The sequence below is a fragment of the Bactrocera tryoni genome, chromosome 1 (assembly GCF_016617805.1).
Source record: "Bactrocera tryoni isolate S06 chromosome 1, CSIRO_BtryS06_freeze2, whole genome shotgun sequence".
NCBI lineage: Eukaryota > Metazoa > Arthropoda > Insecta > Diptera > Tephritidae > Bactrocera > Bactrocera tryoni.
Genome location: NC_052499.1, coordinates 75,258,435 through 75,284,507, shown reverse-complemented (window position 1 = coordinate 75,284,507; position 26,073 = coordinate 75,258,435). Strand labels below are relative to the sequence as shown.

The following is a 26,073-nucleotide window of genomic DNA, read 5'->3' as shown; positions in this document are numbered from 1 at the left end:
AAATTCTTTCGCTTATCGTGCAATTAACTTCAATTAAAATTAATTGAAAACTTCGCATAATCAGTTTCTTACAAGACGAAAGAGAGTCTGTTGTGCACGATTATTACTGCAAATGAATATTAAAAGCGTAGATTTTTACAATTCTTTATGGATTTACTTTTCAGCAAAATACTATTCAACTGTGAAGTCCAATTTAGAATGCTACTGTCTAAACTTAATTGCAGTATGTGGGTTATGAAATACTGACTACTTTAAAGACATTTTCCTATGGGAATGAGATTAGCACTCTGCAAGACATTTCCTTATTTTTACGACTAAATATTTTCTCTCGGTGATTTAACAGTTAGTATCACCGACAGTATATTAAGGACCGTTTTCTCAATGTCTGGTTAGCAGCCATTTGTCAGTTAAGTTCTGATAAGACAAAGGTTCTTTATCGAAAGAAGAAGTCTAGGTTAAGTTAACCAGAGCTTTGTTGACAAATGGCTGCTAACCAGATATTGAGAAAGCGGCCCTAAGAGATACAACTTCGTAACAGCAAAAAGGTATTCAAATAATTCAAATTTTAAAGTGAAGAAAATGAGGCTCGGTTCGTAATACCATGAAGTGGAGAAGAAACAAATAAGATTTTTTTTTAATTTTTTGTTGTAATTGTAATATGATATTTATTTTGGCTTCCAGAAAGAAAAAAATATGTATATATGTATGTATAAACAGACATATAATATAATAAAATAAATATCTCATCTTCATCTGTAGTGACAATATATGTATGTATGCTTTCCTCGCCATTGTGTACTCACTTAACCGCCAACCATTTCGTCAAATTGAAAATAATGAATAAATTATAGAAATTGATGAAAAGTTCAAAAGCGCGTTGAACTTATTTATTGTTGTGCAGCTTTATACGCCATTCAGCAAGCATAAGTATATCATGCATACAGACGTTTTCTCTGTTTTTGCTGTACTGTAGTGAACTTTACTTAACATAAAGATCTTGCAGCTCATAGCAATAACAATAACAATAAGGAAAGCTGGCAGTAGCGTAGACACAGCGATCGGCACTACTGCAGTATGAGCACAATGTGGCATGGCATACAATTTAGAATTTCATGACGCAAACAAAGTAATAAACTAATTTATATTTATGTAGAATAGAATAGGAGTGAACTGTGCTTCGTGGTTTTCAAGAATGCAATTGGAACTATGTGGTAGATACTTGCGTATATAAAAAAGCTTATAAAAATAAATAAGTTTATTAAAGTCTGCAGTTGTTATTCCAAAAAAATTGGATATACATACATATGTAAACTAAGAAATCTGGAACCAGAGATCTGGCAAAGAGAAAATTAGGGAATTATGGAAATTCTATGATATGATGAATTTGAAAATGTCCAATCTATTTATTGATCAGTATTTTAAATCTTAATTGGCCACCGAATTACAACAATAACAATAACAATTTTTTAAACAAGTGTAAAAATTTATAATTTTACGATTTTACGATGCTTTTCGACGGGTTGTGAGTACTCCAAATATATAGAAAGAGAATGTTTTTTTTTTTTAAACTTACAAAACGCTGATATTAATTGAATATTTATATGCGCAGATAGGCATGTGTGACTTTTCGCCTCTCGCAACCACCTAACCGCAATGCATCCACATGTCTGCAAGTGCATCCGCTAAAATGAGGTATTTACAAAAATTAAAATAAAAAACCAAACACAAATCCCCTACATACCTACTTCACTTACTTGCAGCACGTTTAACTTTCATATGCAAGTCAATCGTTCTCCTACAAAACGTTTACCCAGCAACGGCAACTGCACTCCCATGGCGGACACTGAGCTGACGGCAACAAGTGTGCAAGAATTTCTTTTGTCAATAGTGAACAATGTAAGTACGAATGCAAACCAACAATATATATAAGTATGTATATATGTACATACTTATTCAACTTATGCACATGTATAAAAATTGCCTTCAGCGCACTACTGGCCTTTGTATGCATCTGTATTGCCGACGACACGGGGCACTCCCCAGTCTTTATGATTTTATTGACTTCGGCATTCAGTTAATATTTATTTACAATTCCTAAACTATATATTGCATGTTGTATGTAAAAAAATTAACTAAAATATATTAAAGAATATTAAATGCCAAACTGATATGAAAAATTCTTCCTGTAATATCTGATCAGTTAATTGCGAAGAATTTAGCTACCAATTACAAGGAATATGTTGAATCACCAAAAAAAGAACAGCACAGCATTATAATAACATATCAACTAATACTACTACTACTAAAAACCACGGTACGATAATTTGAAAAAATCTTACCTCAAAAACCTGAATTGAGTAAATACATACTGATTTCACAGTAATCTGCAACATTGCTTTGGCATTATTGAAGCGCACAAAAAATCAATTCACATTATTACATTATATATATATTACTAACATTTTTCATTCCTTAAGGCCAAATAATATACCAAAATCATTTTACGTTCTTCTTGCATTGATATTATTGAAGGAAAACACCAAATTCATTTCAAAATTAGGTTAAGCTACCTCTACAGTAATATTTTAGTATATTAATGAACCAAATGGAGTTAATATTCATCGTTATATATCTTTTAAATTTTTCTATTTGGGATCAGTTGGCAATTTGAAGCCAACTAAATCCGCAGTTTCTTTGACGCTGCGTTCACCACGACCATGGTAATCTTTGTACAATTCGTTGTATTTTCGCAAACTGGATAAGTATGTTAAATAAGTTTGACCCAAAAATAACGCCTCATCTCGCGCCTTACACAATTGCAGATCTGTTGTGGAATATTTCTTGTATTGTGCCAGGATATATCGCGCGGCCAGGGAGTTTTTAATGCAGCCTTTAGGTGAAGCCGAACGTAGCTCTTGTAATAATGAGCGCAAAGTCTTTGTTGCAGCCATCCTGAAATTATGTAATTAATTCAAATTAAATAACTAAATACGTTAATAGTTAATTTTATGTTTATCACCTGAATTACAAAACAACTTTGAAGTAATTTTCACACAACTGTTTATCAGCTGTTATTGACAGATGAAACTGGTTGCCGGCAATTCGTTGTAATTTATTATTTACTCGCTACACTTATTATCGTAAATGAATATAAAAAATTGAACGAAAATTTTGTTTTGAAAATGTGTGAATTTGGAGTGTTCTTAATCGGAATCAATAACGAGGTAATCTAATTGCTAGGGAACTGTTACGGTTTCTTCCATCTTCACATCATTCTCGTCCTTATCAATACTTAATTCTAGTATGGCGTCTTCGTCCACCGACATATTTCCTTTTGAACCATTTTCATCTGTAGGAGAATCCTTTTTTATCGTTTTTCCGTCAATTAACTCTATTTTCTCTGCACGCACGGGTATTCCCTCATCATCACTTAGATCCATTGTGTCCAAGACATTCAATTCCTCATCGTCACTACTTTCACTGCTGCTTTCTTCTTCTAGTTGTGCTTGTAGTTCTCGTATCGAATACATGAGCAGTGTAAAATCATTACGCCGCTTTTGAAATTTACGCTCTAACTTTATTTTCTTTTCCATTAATTCGGACAGATCTTTTTTGAGAGCATCTATTTGTTTGGTTGTATCCTTACGGTCAGGTTGCTCCTTAATCACCTTTGCCAGCATGTCGTACTCCATTTTGTTCTTACGTATCTGTTTTGCTAGCACAAGTTCACGTTTACTTTCTTCAATTTCGTTTCTAGCCAACTCTATACTCTTTTCAATGGAATCGGAGAGCTTTGCATAGTTTTTCAATTCTTCATGTATCATTTTAGACGTATAATCTGTTTTGGCCGCCGCAAATTCACATTGTGCCATTTGTGCCAGCAGTCGATCGTATATTATTTGACTAGATTAACGAATATGATTAAAAAATAAATGTAAATCAATAAGTTAGTAGTATTTACTTGTTTTCTGGGGAATCATTTTTGGAAAAAGTCCATTTGAGGAATTGTTTGAGTAACATGTTAAGACGCCGGTCATCGCCTGTGCCATCTCCATCAATTAATAAACGGCGTTTTATAATCTCCTCTGTTATGTGTGAAAAGTTGTTTAATAATAAATCGTAATAAATCCTTCCTCACTACTCACCGTCAGACATTGTCGAATTTTCAATTATTACAAGAGATTTCCAAAAGTTTTTCCCTTCAACAAGCTATTAAACAATATTGTGACACAATAACAATTGCGAATGTCAAACTTAAACGACACTGATAAAACAACATGTTTACGGCGAACTCTCCAATATATGCTAACTAGAGATGTGAGGCGAGAACGCAGCGAATTCATTTACTGCGAGTAGAGTGATCGTACAATAATTTATGGAAATCATAACCTTCTGATACGGCTTAATAAAGTTTTGCCACATGTGAAAAAATATTGAGCGAATGAATTGTCTATAAAGAACTTTTACGATTAATTTGATTATTTTTATTTAATAATCAATTGAAAGTATTTTTGTATAGAGCTCAGATGTTTGGAGAATTCGTCATTTATTTTTCGACTCGTTCGTTTTGTAGCGCCATCAGCTGACTTGATTCCAACTGTTCATAAACAAATCGCGTTGAAAAAATAGAACAGTGCATATTACCAAAGAATAAAATGTTATATTTCATTATACCGTTTATTATTAAATTGTATTAAAATGAACAGTAAACGTCCGCCCAGTACTTTCTTCCAAAATCAACCGCCTTACACTCACTTCAATAAATCATTTGAAGACCCAACCGACGCACTATTTTGCCAATTGAACGAAGTGCATCCAGTTTTCATGAAGCCTGAACACCAAGAAAATGACTATAAATCCGAAACTTTATTGGATCCACGTAATGGAAAAGTGGTGGATAATATTTTATATGACTACTCAGGAGGCGTAAAAGAAAGGAATGGATTTTTTCAAATTTTACTTCCTTCCAATATGACTAAAAGGGATCATATCATTGGATTACGCGTATTGCAAGCATGGCAAGAATACAAAGAAGTAAACGACGAGGATATAGTTCTCTGGCGAAAACTGGATAAGAAAAGAACGAGAGACAAAATTAGATTTGATCAATTTATTACGGAATTCTCCCGCACACAAAAGGAATCGATTTACGCGCCATGTAAACGTTTGGTCAACCTTTACAAACAATTATATACCGCAAAACTAAAACAATTATTAGAGGATTATCCAGAGAACATAGCCTTAAACACATGTGCCGGTCTTCCACATCCGCAAAGTTGTAACGCTAGTCTTATGCAAATAGAAGATGTGCGTTTGGTTACACGTCGAGGTTGGGTACCGGTGCTAGGAAATTTTGCTAGTGAATTTCAGCGACTAAATTCGTGGATAGAAAACTACATGAGTTATTATATTAATAACATGGAATCTTTATCCCAAGATGCTAACACGTGGCATGCCAGTATAGAATCTGATAAACCAGCGCACCAGATTTATATACCACTGGAATCGCTATTATTTCTATTGACAGCGGGCAGCAGCGCGGACTTGCCCACTGAAGTGCCTTTGGAAATTGCGGATAGCAATGTAGAAAATTTTAAAATTTTAAACTTTAAAGAACCGTTTCCGCCGCGCGTTTGTGGTTGGTTTGCGCATAAACAAGTAGTTGAACACGCATTTGAAGCTTTGTTGAGTAGAAATAACGATACGCAGTGGTTGCATGTGGAGCACTATAATGCCGAATTGCAGAAAACTAAAGAAGCACCCGAAATTCGAGCAGTAAATCATTCGGAAACAGATTTTCGCGTATACAAAATTGATGAGTATTTGGAAAAACTCAGGACTACGAAAGATGAAGATTGTGTCAAAACTAATTATGCTGTCATTAAATGGGATCTGAGTGGAAAGGTAAATGAGCAAAACACAACACACTTACAATTTTTTACAAAATTAAAATGCTCACCATCAAATGATGAATATGGCGCACAATTATTGAGCAGTCACTCACTAAAATTAGAATATAAACCACAATTCGGTGCCGAAGAAATGACCAAGTATGAATTAATACAGGAATGGTTTCGATTAAAGCTGTTTGGTGAGTGTAAAGGATTTTCCAATTACGGCGTATGTCTTCGTGTTGCAGCCAAAGACTTCAGCATAGAGTTGGAGCATAAATTACTGTTAGTAGGCATCGAGAAACAACTTGCTGAATTGTATCAAATAAATATGCCCAAATTATTAACAGGACTAGCAGATACTGTGAACTTATTGACGAAAATGCCAACAGGGAAATATCTTCTTCGATTCAATTCAAAATTTTCTAGCAAACTCTTGTTGTCAGCTCCATCTAAAGAGATCACCGCGAACACAGTTTTTTTACACTCGCTTATTAAGGCGGAACCCTCCGATTTAATTTTTATGACAGAAGTTCCGCACTTGCCAATAAATGACTCATTGTGCAGTGCCCTACATAAGCACTACAAAATAGTTCCTTGTGCATTGAGACCACGACTTCCGCATAAACGAACCAAATGTATTAGCAAAGTAATCAGTGACGAGGAGTACATACAACGTCGTATTAAGACTAAATTGGAATTACAGCAGAAAATGTTTGAACAACGTATGCAATTAGCGAAATCTTTTCGAAAAAAAGTGAAAGCGAAAAAGGATTCACTTAAACAAAAGCGTAGAGATGCCGAGAGAGCTAATGAAGAAGCTCTGGAAAAATTTATAAATGAATTTTAATTATATTAGACATTTAATTTACCAACTAAGATATGTTTTTATAAATATAATTTGTGTACTATTTGTTAACTTAAATTTCCTATTTGTTAAACTAATTTAATAGGCAGCGTTACGTTAGACTGAGTTTTCCGAACTCTTCCGCAGAGATCATTTCAACATCAGTATATGTTGGTGCTTCTCTTTCAGCCCAAAAAGGATTTTCGGAAGCAGGTAGTGATGCCATAGGAAACACATGTACTGACAAATCATTAAAAACATTGTGTGTTTCATAATCATCTTCTAATTGATATTCTTTGACATAAGGCAATACATCCAATATATAACTTGAATCCAACCTCAATAAACGCTCGGTTTTGCTAAGCGACAAACTTTCAAAACTATTATTTATTAGTACCAAATGTTTTAAACATTTTGGACGCCAATTGCTCCATAGCAAATTGTTGGTCAAACAATTCGGGCAATGTGGAAGATAGAATAATGTGCGCTCATCTACGGAATACTTTGCTTCACAATTTTCCGACATTAGCGCACAATTGAGGCGTTGCAAAATTTGTTTTTCACTCTCACGAAATACTGGATCAAAATATATGGCTTCATCAATGCTATAATGTCGTTGTGTGCAAATAATAAAAGCCAACTGGTGTAATGCTTGAAAGTTGCGAGAGAAAGGACCGATGCCAAAACAAACTAGACGCGAAAACTTCTCATTGTCGATTAACGCCTTGAGGCTTTCGTCCACAGTCTCCATTGCCTGTATAAAGTAATCACTGCCCAACATCTGTGTGCATAACTGTTCCAGTCGTCTAGGAATGAAAATATATTAATTTGAGTAGAGAACTAAATTCCGGGGATTTGTTGTACTTTAGAAATGCCTCAACATCCACTTCCTTTTCCTCTTTTTCATTGCAACGTTCTGATAACCTTCGTAGTCGTGGGTTTATGGATCTACGTGCAATCCATTTTTTCCTTGTTACTGCGCGAAATTCTTCAGACATATTCGAGAACTTTGATTTATTTATTCCACTTTACAAATGTAAATAATTTAATTTATTAAATTAAACAAGAAACTCTAATTGGAATTTTTACGTTTTGACAGTTTGTTTCGTTGCTAATTCGTAAACATGTGAGCCAGAGAACGTAAAAAATACGTTCTCTGCGTTTGAAGTAGTTTTCACAGTTTTCAGCTTTTTGTATGGTCGCTTATTTCAAACTTTTGTTGGACAGTTGGAAGTTACATCGATTTAAAATATTTTCCTTGTATTGCATTTGTATAATAATTATAAATACTGCATATATTGTAGTAAAGCATAGCACTAATTATTTGGATGCGTTTATTATAAGTGAATAGGGAACTTAAGATTGTTCCCTTATTAATAATTTTTGAATACAGTGTTATTTTTTTCGCTCTATAATTTTTTGAGTAATTTCTACCATTAGCATTGGATAACTCTCTCCAAACCTGGAGCAGCTCACCCAGAGAACATAAAAACATTTTTATTGTTTTTATGTTCTCTGGCTCACCCATATGGCATCTGCCATGTTTGCATTCAACAACATCATTTCCGTTACTAGTTGGAATCCAGCAGATATTCTAATAAGAACTGCTTGAACTGTTGCATTTCCGATTTCCTGAAGCGCAGTGTATGTGAAATTGAGATGTTTGCATTTTCGGTTAACTCACTTACCGACTCCAAACGTTGCTGCGAGCAGATCAGAACGAAGCAGAAGCTTGTTTACTTCGGCACTCTGCTGTGGTGAAACTGGCTGCGACGACTTTCTGGCACACATGAACTTACCATGCAAGTGATCGTACGTCAGTCGCGAACGAGCAGGGCTGCAATTCAAACGTGTAAAACGGACAATAAACGGGAAATAGCTTTGATCGTGTACGAATAGTGATGCACTAACACGCTTAAACGAATTTTCTTCAGTTATTTACAATTTAATGTCTTGCGTTGAACAATACAAAGTGGTAACGAAATAATTAAGGCAAACTTATCTATGTTTAAATGTGATTAATTGACCATTAAAAAGATCAATAGTGAAATATTGTGTGAAGCTGATTTGAAAAGTGCTTGATGTGACACACTTAACGGTAAATTTTATGTTTGAAAAATTAACCAATAATTTAGTGGCAAGTGGAAAAGGCTAAAAGCATAACAAACCATTCCGACTCTGAGACGTGGAAAATTTATTCGAAAATTAATTAAAAGAAAATATAAAATTTAAGTGTTAGAGCAATTCATTATTGTGTAAGTAAATTAAATTTGCAGTTCAACTACTTTTTAAACACTAACATAATTTATGTGGAATTAAATAAACAACACTGAAATCAAAATTAATCCAAACAATAAGCGTAAAAACGAAGTATAGAGAACAACGAACATTAACTGCATAAAAACAAAAACGAAAAATTTACAACTATCTTTAACTATTATCAATTGTAGTCAAATTGCCAATGCAAAAGCAAAAAACAAAGTTAAGAAAGTCATCTGCAGCGCACTCATGCAATGAAAGTCGCTGTGCCAAAGCAGCGCAGTCAGCAAACAGTACATACGTCAAATGCTCAAGTGTTATTGTTTGTGTAATGGAGACATAAAAACGTGCATAGTGCAGTGCAGTGTTGGTGAAAAAGAAAATTAGCACGAGTGCATATGTTGACTCATTGCAAATTGCCAACTTTATTCTAACTACGTATTTACTCCGACAAAGTACAACTCGTTATTTATATATTCGCGCAAAATAAATATCACATTTAGCACAACACTACAGAAGAGCGCAGCTTCACGTGAGATAAAAATAAAAACATGTAACTGATATTCTCTTGTACACTGTCAGAGGTTTATTTTGCGCGAATTTAATAGCGCACGAACAACACAGCGATTACAAAACAAAAAACAAAACAAAAAAACAATACAACGAGTTAGGTAAAAACAAAACAAACAACCAGTTACTCGTATACATTACAACGGCTCCTTTTACAGCGTGCATTTATGCACTCGTTTAACTTGCTGGATTTTCGGCTTTGGTGCTTAAATTCGAGCTGCTCCCATTTTGGTGCGCGCACCTTACTCAAAACTGCCTTCAAGGCGTTGATATTGTCGATCTACAGCTGTTGCGCCTGCAAAGCAAACACAATATACATATATATAGTACATACACATGAGCAGCGAAAAAGTGAGAGATATAAAACATAAAGTGCAAATTTGGCACAACAACGCCAACAAACCAGAACTTGCCTTAAACGGCACCGCTTGCAACAGTTTCACGTTCGGTCGGTCGGTTGGTTGTTTCGTTGGTCAGTCAGTTAGTTAACATACGGTACGGTTACAAAGAACGAGCTTTAAAAATTTCGCACACGTTCGTGTTTAAAGCCGGTGAGTTAGCGTGCGTGCGTGTATTTGCTCCTTTAACGTCAAAATTTCGCAAGTAGAACAAGCCAAGTAAAAGAAAATAGTGCAAAAGTTAAGGTACGCTCGAAAGCCACACAAGCACAAACCACAAAAACAAAAACCAAACCAACAAAAGAATAACCGACGACACCGAAATACGCTGTGAAGACAAAAGAAGCCATTTGGCAACTCGTTTCCTTTTCCTTTTTTGTAACTTTCCGTTGTGCAAATCTTTATTTTTTTATTTGTTTTCGCGCTGTTACGTTAACTTTGTTTCGTTTCTTTCCAATTTATTTTCATTTTTATATACATATTTTTTTTAGAGTGTAAGCACTTCAATTTGCATAAATTTTTTCGACATTTTGCACCTCTTTTATACTACTTTGAGGCAACGTTGTAAGCCATTGAAAGTCTACACATAGTCACAGCATAAATAAAAAGACACAGTGCAAATAACCACAATACTAACAACAAATAAGAACCAAATCGACGCTAAGAATAACAGCCGGCTCGTGTAGCCACATAATATCGGCAATATTACTTTTCTGCTGACGCCACCATTTCATATTTTTAACGATAAAGTGAATATCGACAGTGAGGCACAAAATAAAAAGTAAACGACAACAACGAAAAAGCAAGGTAAGTGCTAAGCATATCAAATTGGCAATGTAAAGTGAGTACTCAGTTGTATAAATGTGTGTGTATGTGTGATATTGTGTGATATTGCAATAATTCGCCAGATTTTTGCATGCGCATTTGAGGCGTGGGAACGAAGTGGCGGTGCTGAAAATTTAAACACTTGCCAATAATGTATCGAGAGATAAAACTTCAGGCCATTTGTGCGCGTTTTTATGCCAAAATACCTTAAGTAAATATGAGTGACAATCAATTGGAGAGATCTTTAGTATTGTCCTTGAATTTTAAATATATTAAGGTCGCGCGGCCTGTTTGCTTGCAATTCTGATTAGATCTGCTCAAGTTCAGTGACCAGGGTGCGGAGTCGCAAAAAACTTTTGGTTTAGCAAAAAATCAAATTTAAATAAAAATAGTTATTTTTAATGAAAAATATATATTTTTAATAAAAATTACATATTGTTTTAATAAATAAATTTAATTTATTTATTTTGTTTATTTATATTGTTTGAATATCATATTATCTGTCAGATTTTATTTATCGATACCATAATGTATGCAGTTGTCATTTTAGGCGGAATTTGTTAATTTTAATTCAAATAGAAAACTAAATTCATTGTAAACCTTTTTGTATATGATGAAATTTTTGCAAGCGATGACATAAAAGCAGGCTTGAAAATAATGCATTACAAAAACAGTTGTTTAATATTAATTCAAATAAACTTGTTTATTGCATAATTCCGAAAATCTTTATTAAAAATAATTTTCACGTATGTGGTCCTTAATAATGGAAATTTATTAAAAAATAATTAAAAAAATTAAAAATACTTTTTATTAATTAAAAATTAATTTTTTTATCCCTAAAATCATATTAAAAATAAAAATATTAAATTTGTGGAATATATAAATTCCCAGTATATAATAAAAGATTATTAAAATTTGTGTATTGAAACTTTATGATATTTCACGCTTACGTACTGCTTGTTTTACGACTTTTGTTATCTTTTGAAGAAAAAAACTGATTTCTAATAAAATATCAACTAAATTTAGCACTTTTTGCCTTATTTACACTTAATTACAATTAATTGTAGTTATCAGTTGGAATTGTTGTATGTAAATATTTGCTTTTTATCCCTTTTCATGCTCGCTTTGAAAATAAAAAATGGTGCTTTTCATTGTTACTTCAATTTTTGAATTAAAAAATATGTTTTTAAATTTCAGTTCTGGTTTTGTGCATAAAAAATAAATATCCATTTGAAAATTTCGATTTTCGGATTAAAGAATTTAATTTCCAACCAAGAAAAAAGTGAACAGTTAGGCTTTCATTTCTTAGCTTGCTTCAATGTTGAACACAATTGAAAATACAATTATTGCTACTTCCAAATATCTAAGAGTCCACGCATTTCACATATAAGCCAATTTCCACTATAAATTAAGCCATCATGAAATTAATATTCACAGTAATATTTAAAAATTTTGCATCTTAAACGTTTTAGATTTCACTTTACTTAACAGCGGATCAAAAAAAAATCGATTTACAATTGCATAACACAAATTTGGTAATAATCAGCTTAGTGTCATCATTAGTTGTGCGTGCGTGTGTGTGCTTTCTCATATTTTTAAAGTCTCAGCTTGACAATTCGTTGTGCTGCAGTTTCACCTAAAAACATTTTGCTGTCGCCTGCCTGCATGCCTTGCCTTATGCAAGCTACAGTGTGTGTATATATGTATATGACATACATACAAACATGGCTGTATGTGTGAACCGCAAGCAACATAAATGCAAGTGCCGACAACCAACACTTTTCTCCACGAAAACCACAACCAACAACCAGCTAACCAACAACAACAATAAAAACAATTTCGGAACACTCACACAAAAACAATTGCTTCGAAAAAAAGTTGCTAGCGCACTATTGTTGTTATTGCACTTTATATGTACTTATCGTTGTTGGCAACAAAATCTTGGTAAAACTTCAGCGCAATGACAACAACAGCAAATCATAGTGGAAACATGCAAGCTTAACAGTTGTTGCGGCGTCTGTTTTATTGCTTAGCTGATGGGTCGGTGGGGGTGTAGTGTCGGTGTTTGGTAGCCGCGATCATGTTCAGACAACAGAAAACACTTTCACAAACATTGAAACCATTTTCTTTTTACTTTTGTTGTTGGTTTTGGGTTTTTTTTTCTTTAAAGTAGTTATGGCTGCTGATTTTTTGTATGGAAATGCTTGCTTTTTATGTTTCAACTGAGAGTTTGTATGTTTGTATGTATTTATTTTTACTTTTTGCATACATTTATGTATATACAAACATAAATGTACCTGTATGTACATAGGTGTTGAAAAATGTTTATTTTGAAAACTGTGTACATACTGGTATCTTTGGTTTGCGTGAGTCTTCTGCGACTTTTTGCACTGGTTTGTTCTTGTAAGGCAGCTATATGCTACATATAGTTATCCGAGCTCTGAGATTTTAGCATTGCTTTGCACCAGAATCTGCTTCGAATTTCGTAAATACATATATCCTGTCATATAAAGAGATCTATGTATGGATAGACTTGATTTTGATCGATCAGTTTTTATGACAGCTACATGCTAAATATAAAAGTCCGTTATGGTTATGGCGTTTCAGTTTCTTGGTTAGAAAAGGACGTGTGTAACAACTCAAGATTTTTGCTTGATATCTCAAAAACTGAGGGACTACTTTGTGTATATACAGGGTGTTAGAAACTTCGTGGCAAACTTAATATAGCCTGTTTAGGGTACAACAATGTAAAGCCATCTTAACGTTGATGAACTATTTTTAAGGTTTCTATATGTAAGATTTCTCATTTTCGCGTTTAATTTGTAAAATTAAAAAAAAAAAATTAATTCGTCCTCAAAAATAAAATTGTAGAATTAAAAAAAAAAAACAAAAATGGTAAAATCTCTCAAATAAAAAAAAATTAATTCGTCTTTAAAAACATAATTTTAAAATGTCCAAGTAAAAGGTACACATTTTTTTGGAATGAAAATAATTCGTCTTGTAAAATAAAATTTCAAAACCCATGGTAGATAATTTCTGTAAAATAAAAAAAATCGTATTTAAAAATACAATTTTAAAATTTCAAAAAAAAAAATTTAAAAATTTTTCTGAAATAAAAAAAACTAATTCATCATTAAAAATACAATTTTAAAATTTCAAAAAAAGATTCTTTGAAACTTCTTAATTTTTTTAAGATATTTGAAATCATGTACGAATTACTCAAGTGAGACTTCAGTTATTGTGTGCAATATTTACTGAATCTTTAATTTATAAAGCTGAAATTTGTATTTAATAGTGTAAAAATTGTTTTCTAGTGGGTTAAAAATATAATTTAAACAAAAATGAGCAAAGATAATTGCAAAAAAATATTTTTTTTTAATCAATAACACATTTTCGAATACAGCAATAGACATGATTAACTGATATTCCTAATTTTAATTGCCGTTTTTTGTAATAATTAATTTTTCCAAACTTTTGGCTCGAAAATCCAAAATAATTATGAGAAAATTCGAATTTAATATTATATACATATGTATGCAACAAATATGTTTTTAAGGCAAATAATATTTTTAATTGAGAATTATATAAATTTTGTATAGTAATTTTTTTTTTAATTTTTAATATAAAAAAATTCACTTTATGAAACTCAATAAACATTAACAAAAACAAAAAAACAAAATATTTCATATTGAAAGTAAAAACTTTTATTTTAAACTTTTGGGTCGAAAAAAGCTAATTTTATATATTTCTTTTAATAAATATTTTTTTTATAGCAAATAAAATTTTTAATTGCTAATCTATGAACTATTTTTACAAAAAAATATTTCACATTGAAAGTAAAAAAAATTATTTCATTTTTTTTGGGTTGAAAATTTTAATATCATTTATTGTAATAAAAAATGTTTATAGCAAATATCATTTTTAATTGCTAATTTTACAAATTTATTGTAATTTAATACTTTTTTTTAATTTTTTAAAAATATTTAATTTTCATAAGTTTTATGAAAGCTTAACAAAAAAAAAATATATATTCCAAATTGAAAGTAAACAATTTTATTCAAAACTTTTGGCTCGAAAATCTTAAATAATCAAGAAAAAGGCTAATTTTATATATTTATTGTAATAAATATTTTTTGTTATATTGTAAATAATATTTTTAATTTATTTAATAATATAATACAAAAATTTTATAATATTTTGTTTAATATTTAATAAGTAAAAAACTAAAACTAATTAAAACTCATTCAAGTTTTACAAAAAATAAAAAAAAAATATTTCAAATTGAAAGTAAACAATTTTATTCAAAACTTTTGACTCGAAAATCTTAAATAATCAAGAGAAATGACCAATTTTATGTATTTATTGTAGTACATATTTTTTTATAGCAAATATTATTTTTAATTGCTAATTTTACAAATTTATTGTAATTTAATACTTTTTTTTTTAATTTTTTAAAAATATTTCATTTTATAAAACTCATGAAAGTTTAACAAAAATTAAAAAAAATACTGCACGTTGAAAGTAACTAAAACGATATTTCAAAAATATTTCCCACGAAATCGTGCAAGCAAATAAACAAGTTTGTCGCTTAAGTCTTTTGTTTTTGCACAAATTAAAAACAATTCGCCAGCCACAACTGGTAAGTCCACACTTGTCCATAATTTATTGCATTCATTAACGCTTTTTCAGTAACTCATAGTCAAGTTAAATTGAAAATTTATTCAAGTTGCTGATTTATATTTTCAAAAAGGGTAAACAAGAACTATACCGTTAAAAAAACTAGTTTTGTAACGTTTTTCATAACCAGCGGCACAAATATTTTGAAATCAATTCCAATTTCAGCTGTCGATAATAATTATTAATGTTTATCAATTTAAATAGTTGGCAAAGCGGTTTTTCGAAATTTTCAATGAATATGCGTTTTCACTTTCCCTTTTGCACCAACTTATGTCGTTGCAACAAATTCGTTGACACCTTGCCCAACGCCACTGGCGAAGCCTAGACCAGTTTCCATGCTGTGCTGCATAAATTTGCCTTTATTAAAAACATTTTGAAAAATCAAAACAATTAGAAAACAGTTTAATTTCACTTTCGGTGGCAACCTGTTCACTTAGCAACCACCTTCATTTCACATAAGAGTTCAATCTCATACATAAGCATACAAATGTACACATAAATAAATTGCCTTAACTGCATTTGAGTGCTTCAACAGTTTTTTTTGTTTCATTATTTTTGTAAGTCGCAACGCCTTGGCTAAGAGCCTCACGTGCAGATCACGTACAAATTATGCAATAAAAGTCAATATAAATAACACATACATGCACACATGTGTGTATGTATATACATATGTACATATATAACGGCCACTTGCGCCTGCGCCCAACAGCAGAAGCGCCTGCGCCAACAACACCTGCAGCAGAAGCAGCAGTAACGGTGGCAGCGCCTTGTTAAGGTTGATGAGTGGAGCAGTGTTGTTCGCTCGATTAGCTCACCGCGCCGCCGCCATACCGTTATGCATTTTATGGGCAACGTCGTGACACGTTCGCTGCCAATTTATATGCGCAAATAGTCAAGTTGAGGAGATATTACCTAAATATTTACGTTCGCATTGTCTGGGAGAAAGTTAAATGAAATGTCTATAGCTAAGCGGCCGCTGGCACCTCCTCACATACACACAGACATCCATACAAAGGCATAAACAAGTGTTGCTTTGCTAATGTGAGCAATCCCATGCAAAGTAAATGAATAATAAAGTTTTCGCCGAATGCGTTATTGAATATTATCATTATCGTTCATTAGCATTTTTTATTAACCTACTTGAGGAGGTTCGTGATTTAACGATTCATTTCGTCTGTTTTGGTGTTGCCGAAATCTGTGCGCTATTTGCAATTTAAGTAGTTTTTGATAGATGATGACTTCAAAGACAAAATTAATAGAAATTTATGGCAAAATACATACGTTCATACATATGTATGTATGTACATATGTACATATATTACATATATGTACATACATATGACCAAAAATGTTTACTCTATTTTTGTATGTTGAACACTTATGTATATATATGTATGTACACATGTTTTTGAGTGAAAAGCAGAAATCATAAAACTGTTATTAATAGTACAAAATGTATTAATTTTTTTTGGTTTTTTTTTTTTTTACAAAATGTGCTTGCTTACAAAATTTAAATTTTTTTAAGGTTTATAAAAATATACTGAATTAAAAAAAAAAACAAAAAAATAGTTAATATTAAATTGAAACTAAATTTTATTTACATATGTTTGGCTTAAAGAATAAAAATTTGAGTTAATAAAGTTTTTTCTTTAAAAATTATAATATTTTTTGACCAAATTTTTTTTATAATTTTTTACGCTATAATTCTTTCTTTTACAATTCTTAAAGTTAAAGTGAAAAAAATTAATAAAAATGTGAATATAAATTTTACATTGAATTATTTTCTATTAAATGACAATAATTATAATTCAAATAAATAAAGTTTATATCTTTAAAAATAACATTTTTTTACAATTTTTTTTATAAATTTCTTAGCGTCTTGTTTGTTAAAATTTAAAAAATTATGAAACTTTTATTTTCTTAAGTACCAATTTTTTATTTTTATAAGTGCTTTTTTATTTTTTTAAAGTTTGATAAAAAATATTGTACTTAAAAAAATTGAAAAAAGTTAATACAAAAGTAAATATAAATTTTACATTTCTTTTACAATTTTCATTTAAATAACAATAATTATAGTTTAAATTTTTTAAAAATATATTTTTTTTTACAATAGGATTTTTTTTGTAAGTTTCCTAACGTTTTGTAAAAAACATTATATTAAAAAAAGGGAAATAAATAAACAAAAAAAATATTACAAAAGAAAATATTTTTTTTTTCAATTTTAATTTATATTTATAACATGAGAAAATTTAAAAAAAAAAAAAAAATTTGAATTTATACCATATAATTATTTAGCAATTTATTAAGTTTATTAAAAAAATAAAAAAAAACAAAAAATAATTTATTCGGATTTTGATTGATATATACATATATATTTAATTATATAATTATCATTTTTTTAAATGTTTGTGAAAAAAAATTAAAATTTAATTAAATTTAAAAATAGAAACTGTACTATTTGACAAGTGTTTGAAAGGAAAATAAATCAAAGTGGGACGAAACCCTTTGAAAAATACGAAAAAATAACAAAAATGTAAGGAAAATAATTTACTCGCGATCTGTCGTCGTAAAGAGGAAACGGAGGAGCATGTTCGAAGGGGTTATAAACGATTTATCTTGATTTCCGGCGAAACTATAAGTACTATAGAAAAAACTTATATGGAAAAGTTTTATTGAAAAGATCTATAACTTTGTAGACACGCCTATTTTACATAACCTAAAAATTGTAAAACTCAAATATTTTTGTGTTTTTTATTTAGTAACTACAAACAAAATTTTCTTGCAGGAAATCATATTTTCTTATTATTTTACCAGTTAAAAAAAAATCACATTTTCATAATAGAAATATAAAAATTTTTAATTGTAAATATTAAAATTGGCATTTTACCAAAACAAATTTAATTAAAATTTTATTTAATCAAAGTTTTATTTTTTTATTTATGAACAAATGTTAACAAGTGCTCACAGCTAATATTAGCCATTACGTGTTACGCAAAGAACAGTAAATGTCATTGTTACCGGAAATGTTAACCGTACTTGGCGATGCTCGCCAACGAGCACGAGTACAATCGAGTGCCATTGAATGATCAGTGAATAGCGACTTAAGAAATTAGCTGTTCAGAAACCAGAATTACACAATGAAAGCTGCAAAAAATAAAAAAAAAATATGAAAAGTTAATAAAATAAGATTGTTAAAGAAGCATAAGCGATACAATAAAAGCTCATTACCAAATAAGAGCATGGTTATGTAACGAGTTCATAACTCGCGTGTGTCTGGATAGAATTTTTTTATAATTATGAAAAAAAAATTAAATAATGTTTGTGTAGTTTTGTAGAAAATACAATTTTTTGCCTGCTTTCCTTGATATGTATGTGTCAATATAGGTTAGGTAGGCGTTCGTTAACCATTTATATATTGCGCTCGGCGCGTTGCTTTGCAAAAAATCGCAGAAACTTTTAGCGCAATGTTTGCGAGTTTTGTAAGTAGCCAATTGTGTTTTTGCTTAATTTTTTTTTTATCTGCCGCGAACAATGATCAGCATTTGTTTGTGTTCGATTTGAGTTTAACTCGCCAAAGTAAATATGTGAAAATATCACAGCAAATAACTAGTTATTCTTAATCCTGCCCTCAAGGCCATTAGCTTTTGCAAAATTAGCCATTTTTTTGTAAATCCGGGTATTACTTCGAATCAAATTGAATCTTTTAAAAGCAATCGCAGCTAATTATGTGTAATAATTGCCAAAAGTGCGTGTTAAGTCTTAAACATGTGCAAAGGCGAATTTTTTTGCTTCTGAATCGCATGCGATATTTTTTTGGATTTTGTTGCTCTCACGCTGATTTAATATCACATATACTACAATTTAATTTCATATAAGTATTGCTGATTGAAGATTGTGAAATAAATACTAATTTTATAAAAAAAATAAAAAAAATGATTTATAAAAATAATAATAAAATAACTTTTGATATAAAATAGATCTAAAAATACATTAAAATAAAAATTAATAAATATACAGGTAAAACGTATTAAATAAATTCCCCTAAAACGCGTTGTATGATTTCAAAACCGAAAACTAATCATACTATATATTATATAATAAAAATAATATCAAATTCAACATGTGAGCATTCGGCATAGTTAAGTGAAACCGAAAGTGTTCGGTGTAATTTAGCTTGCAAATCGGCTTAATTTGTTTCCTTTTTATAAGTAATTCTTAAACAGTCTTAATACGCTAACACACTTATTGGCTATGTAAGCTATATATATGTAGTAGCTTTGACTTCACATATATAGGTGTGTATAGATTCATTAGTAGCTGCTGTAGTAGACTGGAAGTGGCTCATAATAAAGAAAGACAATTTTTTCTGGAGCAATTGAAATCATTTTATCGAATTGGAGCAACATGAATAGCCAAATATAGAAACTTATGTCATGTTCAGATATTATGTATTTATGTAAAAATTTTTTGATAAATTTTGTTAGAGAAAATTTGTTACTCAGCTAAAACTCGTTATTATATAAATGTCTTTTCACCGACCGTTTCGAAACTGATCAATTATAATCATAATAATTATTAAAGTAAAATATTTATAACTATAAGCATAGAATAGTTTATAGTTTTAAAATAAAAAATAGTATTATTTAAGCATAGAAATTTTATACCTATTTTGGTTATTAATCAAATATTATTTTAACAGTCATATTTTTTTTTACTTCTCAAATATTATTGCTGATTTTTCATATGAATTAAAGATTATATATCAACTTGCCCCAAAAGAGCACCTCATTCTTTATTGACGTAGACACCGCCTTACGCGATTATAGCTGAGTTAACAACAGCGCGCCAGTCGTTTCTTCTTTTTGCAATTGGAGATACCTAATGTTTCCAACGGAGTGGAGGTCTTCCTCTTCCTCTGCTTTCCCCGGCAGGTACTACGTCGAATACTGTCAAAGCTGGAGTGTTTTAGTTCGTTCGAACGACATGACCTAGCCTAATATATCTCGGACCATAAACTTTCCGTCTCTCGAAAACTTGTAACGTCGACTCTGCATCGTATAGCTTCTCTATGCAGCTCTGTAGCTTGAATAGGTTGAAGAAGTCACACGGGAGTCTTCTTGTCTAAAACCTCGCTTGGTATCGAAAATTTCGGAGAGGTCTTTTTAGATTCCGACGGAGCTTTTGGTGTTGCTCAATATAGCCGTATTAGCTCTGCCGGACTATCAAGTTCAGACATAGCGGCATAGAAGCAGTTCTCTTTCGTGCTGTCGAAAGCGGCTTTAAAATCGACGATGAGGTGGTGTGTGTCGATTCTCTTTTCACGGCTAATCACACTAACAAAGTCAAATCAGTTTGTTGGCAATGGACTTCAGTCAAGAGGCTTATCCCACGGTAGTTTGTGCAGATTGTGGGGGTTTCCTTTCTGCGGACTGGGCAGGGCACACTGTAATTCCAATCGTTGGGCATGCTTTATTACGACCATATTATACAAAGAAGCTGATGCATGCCGCTTATCAGTTCTCCGCCGCCGTGTTTGAATAGCTCGGCCGGCAATCCATCGGCCCCCGCCGCTTTGTTGTTCTTCAGACGGGTAATTGCTATTTGAACTTCTTTTTGGTCGGACAATGGAACGCCTGTTCCATCGTCATCGATTGGGGAATCGGGCTCACCACCTCCTGGTGTTATACTTTCACTGCTATTCAACAGGATGGGGAAGTGTTCCCTCCATAATTTCAGTATGATTGTGAATTCTCATAAATTATTTTATTTGTCCTCAATTGATTTAACAACATTAACATTTTTTTGATGCACAACACTGCATGGTAACTTGGACTCTGGTTGCCAACTAACCCACCGCAAACTATTTCTGAAAAATTTAATGCTTTAGTTCAAAATCTGTACTTCCGTAATATCAGAAAACGGTACTTTTATATTAAAAATTTTGTATCAAGCAGAAAGTTTCCTGACTTGTCTGTACTTTAAATATCAGCGGGAGGCGTTATGACAAGAGAAAGACACCTTATAATATAACGGTACATTTTACATATCCGCATATCGATTATTCTAATTTATCCACACACGCGCGTCACACTCAGGGCGTTGGGGCCACTCAAAGAGCACATGACTCGATCACTGACATTTGTAGCAAACTGACAGGCAGTTCGATTGCACGCTTTGTCGTCCAAATCGATCCGATCCAACGCGATGGATGCCGTTCGAAAGCAATAATCGATCGGCAGTGATTTCTAAACGCCGGCAAATAACAAAAGCGATCGCCGCGCGCTGTTCTAATGACGAATGGTGAAGGTGCTTATGTATAACAGTATATAAATGTCTGCTTGTATCACAACTTATGTGTGTATGTGCTTTGGAGTATTTCTAATGCCGCTGCAAGATTTCACTTGGCAGATGAGAAAATCAATTTTAGCACAAGAGTTATTACTTTGCGCCTTTTGCACTTTGCGCTCTCTGCGGTCGCTGCCGCCGGTGCCATGCGGTGAAACAAAGCATTTGAATGGTGCACAAGTGTGCCAATCATTTTCTTATTCGTATGCGTATTTGTATTTGTGTGTATGTAATGAGTACACTGGTGCGCATAACGGTTTCAATGAAGAGCAATAATTAAAATAATAATGGCTTCTTGACAGCGGCAAAGTGTGAAAACTGGCAACAGTATATACATATTTGCTTTATACATATTTGCAAACACAAACATACATACATATACATACATAACATAAATGTATTAAAAAACGTGCTTTACTAAGCGCTTGTAATGAGGTAGAATTTAAAAAAATAAGAATAATGGCTGCTGCTACTTAATGAAATGGAAAAGTTTTCGCGCTGAAAACTTTGATGTGCTTACCGACATACTATACATACATACATACATAAAACGGTAGAGCTTTCATTATTTTATTTGATGGTCATTAAATTGAGCAAAGTAAGGTATCTTGTAAAGTTTTGTAGTTTGAAAATTGAAAGGGCATGAGGAAAATTATTTGGCCGCAGTTAGAGCATCTGTGAAGGACTGGGAATTTTGCCAAAAACAAATAAAAATATTGCAAATGAAGGCTTACCACCACTGTTCACGTTACTTTTTTTGTATATTTTACTTAACAGAACAAAGAAAACCATGGAAACTTGAATTACTAAAATAATAGATTAAAACAAGTAAGGAAGGGCTAAGTTCGGGTGTCACCGAACATTTTGTACTCTCGCATGATAAAGTGATAATCGAGATTTCATTATCCGTCATTTACATATTTATTTATTTTGCGGTAAACTTAATTAGATTAGATCAATTTGTGTACTTTGAGTATTGAATTGTATTTTCATTTCCTAATGTATATATTATACAGAAAAGGCATCAGATGGAATTCAAAATAGCGTTATATTGGAAGAAGGCGTGGTTGGGAACCGATTTCACCCATATTTCGTACATGTCATCAGGGTGTTAAGAAAATATTATATACCGAATTTCATTGAAATCGGTCTAGTAGTTCCTGAGATATGGTTTTTGGTCCATAAGTGGGCGACGCTACGCCCATTTTCAATTAAAAAAAAAACCTGGGTGCAGCTTCCTTCTGCCATTTCTTCCGTAAAATTTAGTGTTTCTGACGTTTTTTGTTAGTCGGTTAACGCACTTTTAGTGATTTTCAACATAACCTTTGTATGGGAGGCGGGCGTGTTTATTATCCGATTTCTTCCATTTTTGAACTGTATATGGAAATGCCTGAAGAAAACGACTCTATAGAGTTTGTTTGACATACATAGGTATAGTAGTTTCCGAGATAAACAAAAAACTTAGTGGGGGGCGGGGCCACGCCCACTTTTCCAAACAAACTTCGTACAAATATGCCCCTCCCTAATGCGATCCTTTGTGTCAAATTTCACTTTAATATCTTTAATTATGGCTTAGTTATGACACTTTATAGGTTTTCGGTTTCCGCCATTTTGTGGTCGTGGCAGTGGGCCGATTTTGCCTATCTTCGAACTTAACTTTCTTATGGAGCCAAGAAATACGTGTACCAAGTTTTATCATGATATTTTTACTCAAGTTACAGCTTGCACGGACGGACGGACAGACAGACATCCGGATTTCAACTCTACTCGTCACCCTAATTACTTTGGTATATATAACCCTATATCTGACTCTCTACAAACAACCGTTATGTGAACAAAACTATAATACTCTCCTTAGCAACTTTGTTGCGAGAGTATAAAAATCTAAGGGTCTAAGTTATCTGGAAAGATTAATTGAAAGCAAGGTCATAAATAAAGATTTAAAGGGTTACATGGGTTTTCTTGGGTGAAAAACAGCCTTTTTTTCTCATATAAAAATTAAATATTGGGTAGTCGAAAAAGTCTTTTCGTATTTTGTCAAAAGATGTCGTTGCAGTCGTGTATCTCCAGTGCCACCAATTACATTGTGTCATATAATATATTCTTGCAAAGGTGAGATTTTAAGTTTCATTTAACAAAAAAAAAATATTAAATTCGGGGAAGTTGAGAAAAAATTACAGCTTTTCAAAAATAATGAAGAAATTTGCTGTATCTTCAAATTTTTGTATAAAAACGGGAAGATGCCACGCAAGCCACCAATAAAATTTGTGAAACTTACGAAAATGATGCTGTATCAGTTCTCGTAGCACAATAATGGTTCGCTCGCTTTCGTTCTGGAAATTTCGATAAGAAGGACTCACCTTATCGTTGAAAAAGTCGATTAAATGATGGAAAATATTAGCCAGGACCGTCACATAAGCAGCCAAGACAATGCTAAGGAACTCAGCATTCATCATCAAACGGTTTGAACCATTTAAAACAGGCTGGCTACAAAAAGAAGCTCGATGTTTGGGTACCACATGAATTGTCTGTGAAAAATATAATGGACTGAATTAACATCTGCGATTCTTTGCTGAAACGAAATGAAATCGTAGCATTCTGAAGCGAATTCTAACAGGAGACGAAAGTGGATCAAATACGACAATAATGTGCGAAAAACATCATGGACCAAGCGTGGTGAAGCTCAACAAATGGTCGCAAAGCCAAGATTGACCCCCGAAAGGTTATGCTGAGTGTTTGGTGGAATTGGAAAGGAATCATCCACTATGAGCTGCTCCAGCCTGGTCGAACGATTGATTTTACATTTTACTGTCAACAACTGATGAGATTGAAGCAAGTAATCGAAAAAAAACGGCCAGAACTGATCAACAGAAAGGGCTTCCTCTACCAACAGCACAACGCTAGACCACATACATACATCTTTGATGACTCAGCAAAAACTGGGAGAGCTTGTCTGCGAAGTTTTAATGCATACACTATATTGCTCTGACCTTGCATCATTGGATTACTATTTGTTTCGGTCAATGTAGAACTCCCTTAATGGAATAAAGTTGGCTTCAAGAGAAGCCTGTGAAAATTACTTGTCGCAGTTTTTCGCAGAGAAACCAGAAAAGTTTTAAACTGAATCGAATAATGTCTCTAGCGGAAAAATGGCAAAAAGTGGCCGACCAAAATTGTACATATTTGGTTCATTAAAGTTCATTATAAATATAAAAAAAATTGAAGTTTGATTAGAAATACGAAAAGACTTTTTCGACTACCCAATATATTTCTACCGATAGTAAATCTTTTTTGAAGCCGATGATTGCTATTTGTATTAAAACGCATAAAAATATTGCATTTTTTACGCAAGTCGAATAACGCTTACATATGTACAAGTAATACAATGACATTTTTTCCTTCGAAATCACCGGATGTGTGCTTATAAATATTACAACAAACAAATGTAAGCGTAAACAAATTGTATTTTCATAATCAAATAAAAGTACGAAGCATTTAGAACATGCTTGTAATAGGCTGTGCAAAACTTCAAAGCCAGAGTCAGTATAATAAGATGTGCATATTTGCACATACATACATATGTATGTGTGTATATGCATGTACATCCATTATCAAAATACACAACCATTTCAAATACCTGCAAATATAAATATATGTATCTATATATGGGGGTACATATACATACATATACATAAATATATATACATACATATGTACGTATGAGCATATGTAAATTGGCAAGTGCAAATAAGGCAATCAAATCCGCCAACAACCGACAACTGGCAGCTAGTTAAACAATCAGCGTGATAGACATCAGCATAAGCAACGAGAGCGGTCGGACTTTAACAGCATCGGCGCGATTTTGAATCTCTACTAAAGTCAAGCCTATTTATAAACGCAAATACATACATACATATACATATCTACACATATTTGCCGACAAATATAGAAGCTAATTTCGATTCATACAAATACTTACACAAATATCTCCATGCGTGTGTGTTTGCTCGTTAATAGACAAATAAAGCATAGTTTTGCGTTTTCACAGCTATCGCCATGTACATATGTACATAAGTATATATGTACATATGTATGTACCTATGTACATATGTATGTTTGTATATGGTGTTGATTGCTTACTCCAGTGGGAAATTAGCATGCCCATTAGCACAATGTACCATAAGTTGGTGCTGCTCGCCGGGAAATCCTATGAGAGGCCAAGCACATAATTTGCATGAATGAATATTTTAGTTGAAAATTG

At 32.1% G+C, this 26,073-nt stretch overlaps 4 protein-coding genes across 5 annotated transcripts; 1 reads left to right on the top strand and 3 right to left on the bottom strand.

The window, feature by feature from the left end:
* Nucleotides 1-2,372: 2,372 nt before the first annotated feature.
* Nucleotides 2,373-3,109, bottom strand: LOC120782239 (protein FMC1 homolog). The gene is made up of 2 exons (XM_040114406.1): nucleotides 3,020-3,109; nucleotides 2,373-2,952 (listed from the first exon to the last, which is right to left on the bottom strand). The coding sequence occupies exon 2, from the start codon at nucleotides 2,949-2,951 to the stop codon at nucleotides 2,646-2,648; it is 306 nt and encodes a 101-aa protein (XP_039970340.1). The 5' UTR covers nucleotide 2,952; nucleotides 3,020-3,109; the 3' UTR covers nucleotides 2,373-2,645.
* An 84-nt stretch (nucleotides 3,110-3,193) lies between these two features.
* LOC120782238 (THO complex protein 7) lies at nucleotides 3,194-4,248 on the bottom strand. Its single transcript, XM_040114405.1, has 3 exons — nucleotides 4,146-4,248; nucleotides 3,962-4,085; nucleotides 3,194-3,903 (listed from the first exon to the last, which is right to left on the bottom strand). Exons 1-3 carry the CDS (start codon nucleotides 4,153-4,155, stop codon nucleotides 3,237-3,239), a joined length of 801 nt encoding a protein of 266 aa, XP_039970339.1. The 5' UTR covers nucleotides 4,156-4,248; the 3' UTR covers nucleotides 3,194-3,236.
* Nucleotides 4,249-4,559: 311 nt separating this feature from the next.
* Nucleotides 4,560-6,816, top strand: LOC120782235 (little elongation complex subunit 2). The gene has a single exon (XM_040114402.1). The coding sequence runs from the start codon at nucleotides 4,699-4,701 to the stop codon at nucleotides 6,739-6,741; it is 2,043 nt and encodes a 680-aa protein (XP_039970336.1). The 5' UTR covers nucleotides 4,560-4,698; the 3' UTR covers nucleotides 6,742-6,816.
* LOC120782236 (SRR1-like protein) lies at nucleotides 6,724-8,664 on the bottom strand. Of its 2 annotated transcripts, XM_040114404.1 has the most exons (3): nucleotides 8,427-8,664; nucleotides 7,603-8,370; nucleotides 6,724-7,544 (listed from the first exon to the last, which is right to left on the bottom strand). In XM_040114404.1, the coding sequence occupies exons 2-3, from the start codon at nucleotides 7,734-7,736 to the stop codon at nucleotides 6,851-6,853; spliced, it is 828 nt and encodes a 275-aa protein (XP_039970338.1). In that variant the 5' UTR covers nucleotides 7,737-8,370; nucleotides 8,427-8,664; the 3' UTR covers nucleotides 6,724-6,850. The 2 variants fall into 2 exon arrangements, with proteins under 2 accessions (XP_039970338.1, XP_039970337.1); XM_040114403.1 differs by having other exon boundaries at nucleotides 7,603-8,664.
* Nucleotides 8,665-26,073: the final 17,409 nt, after the last annotated feature.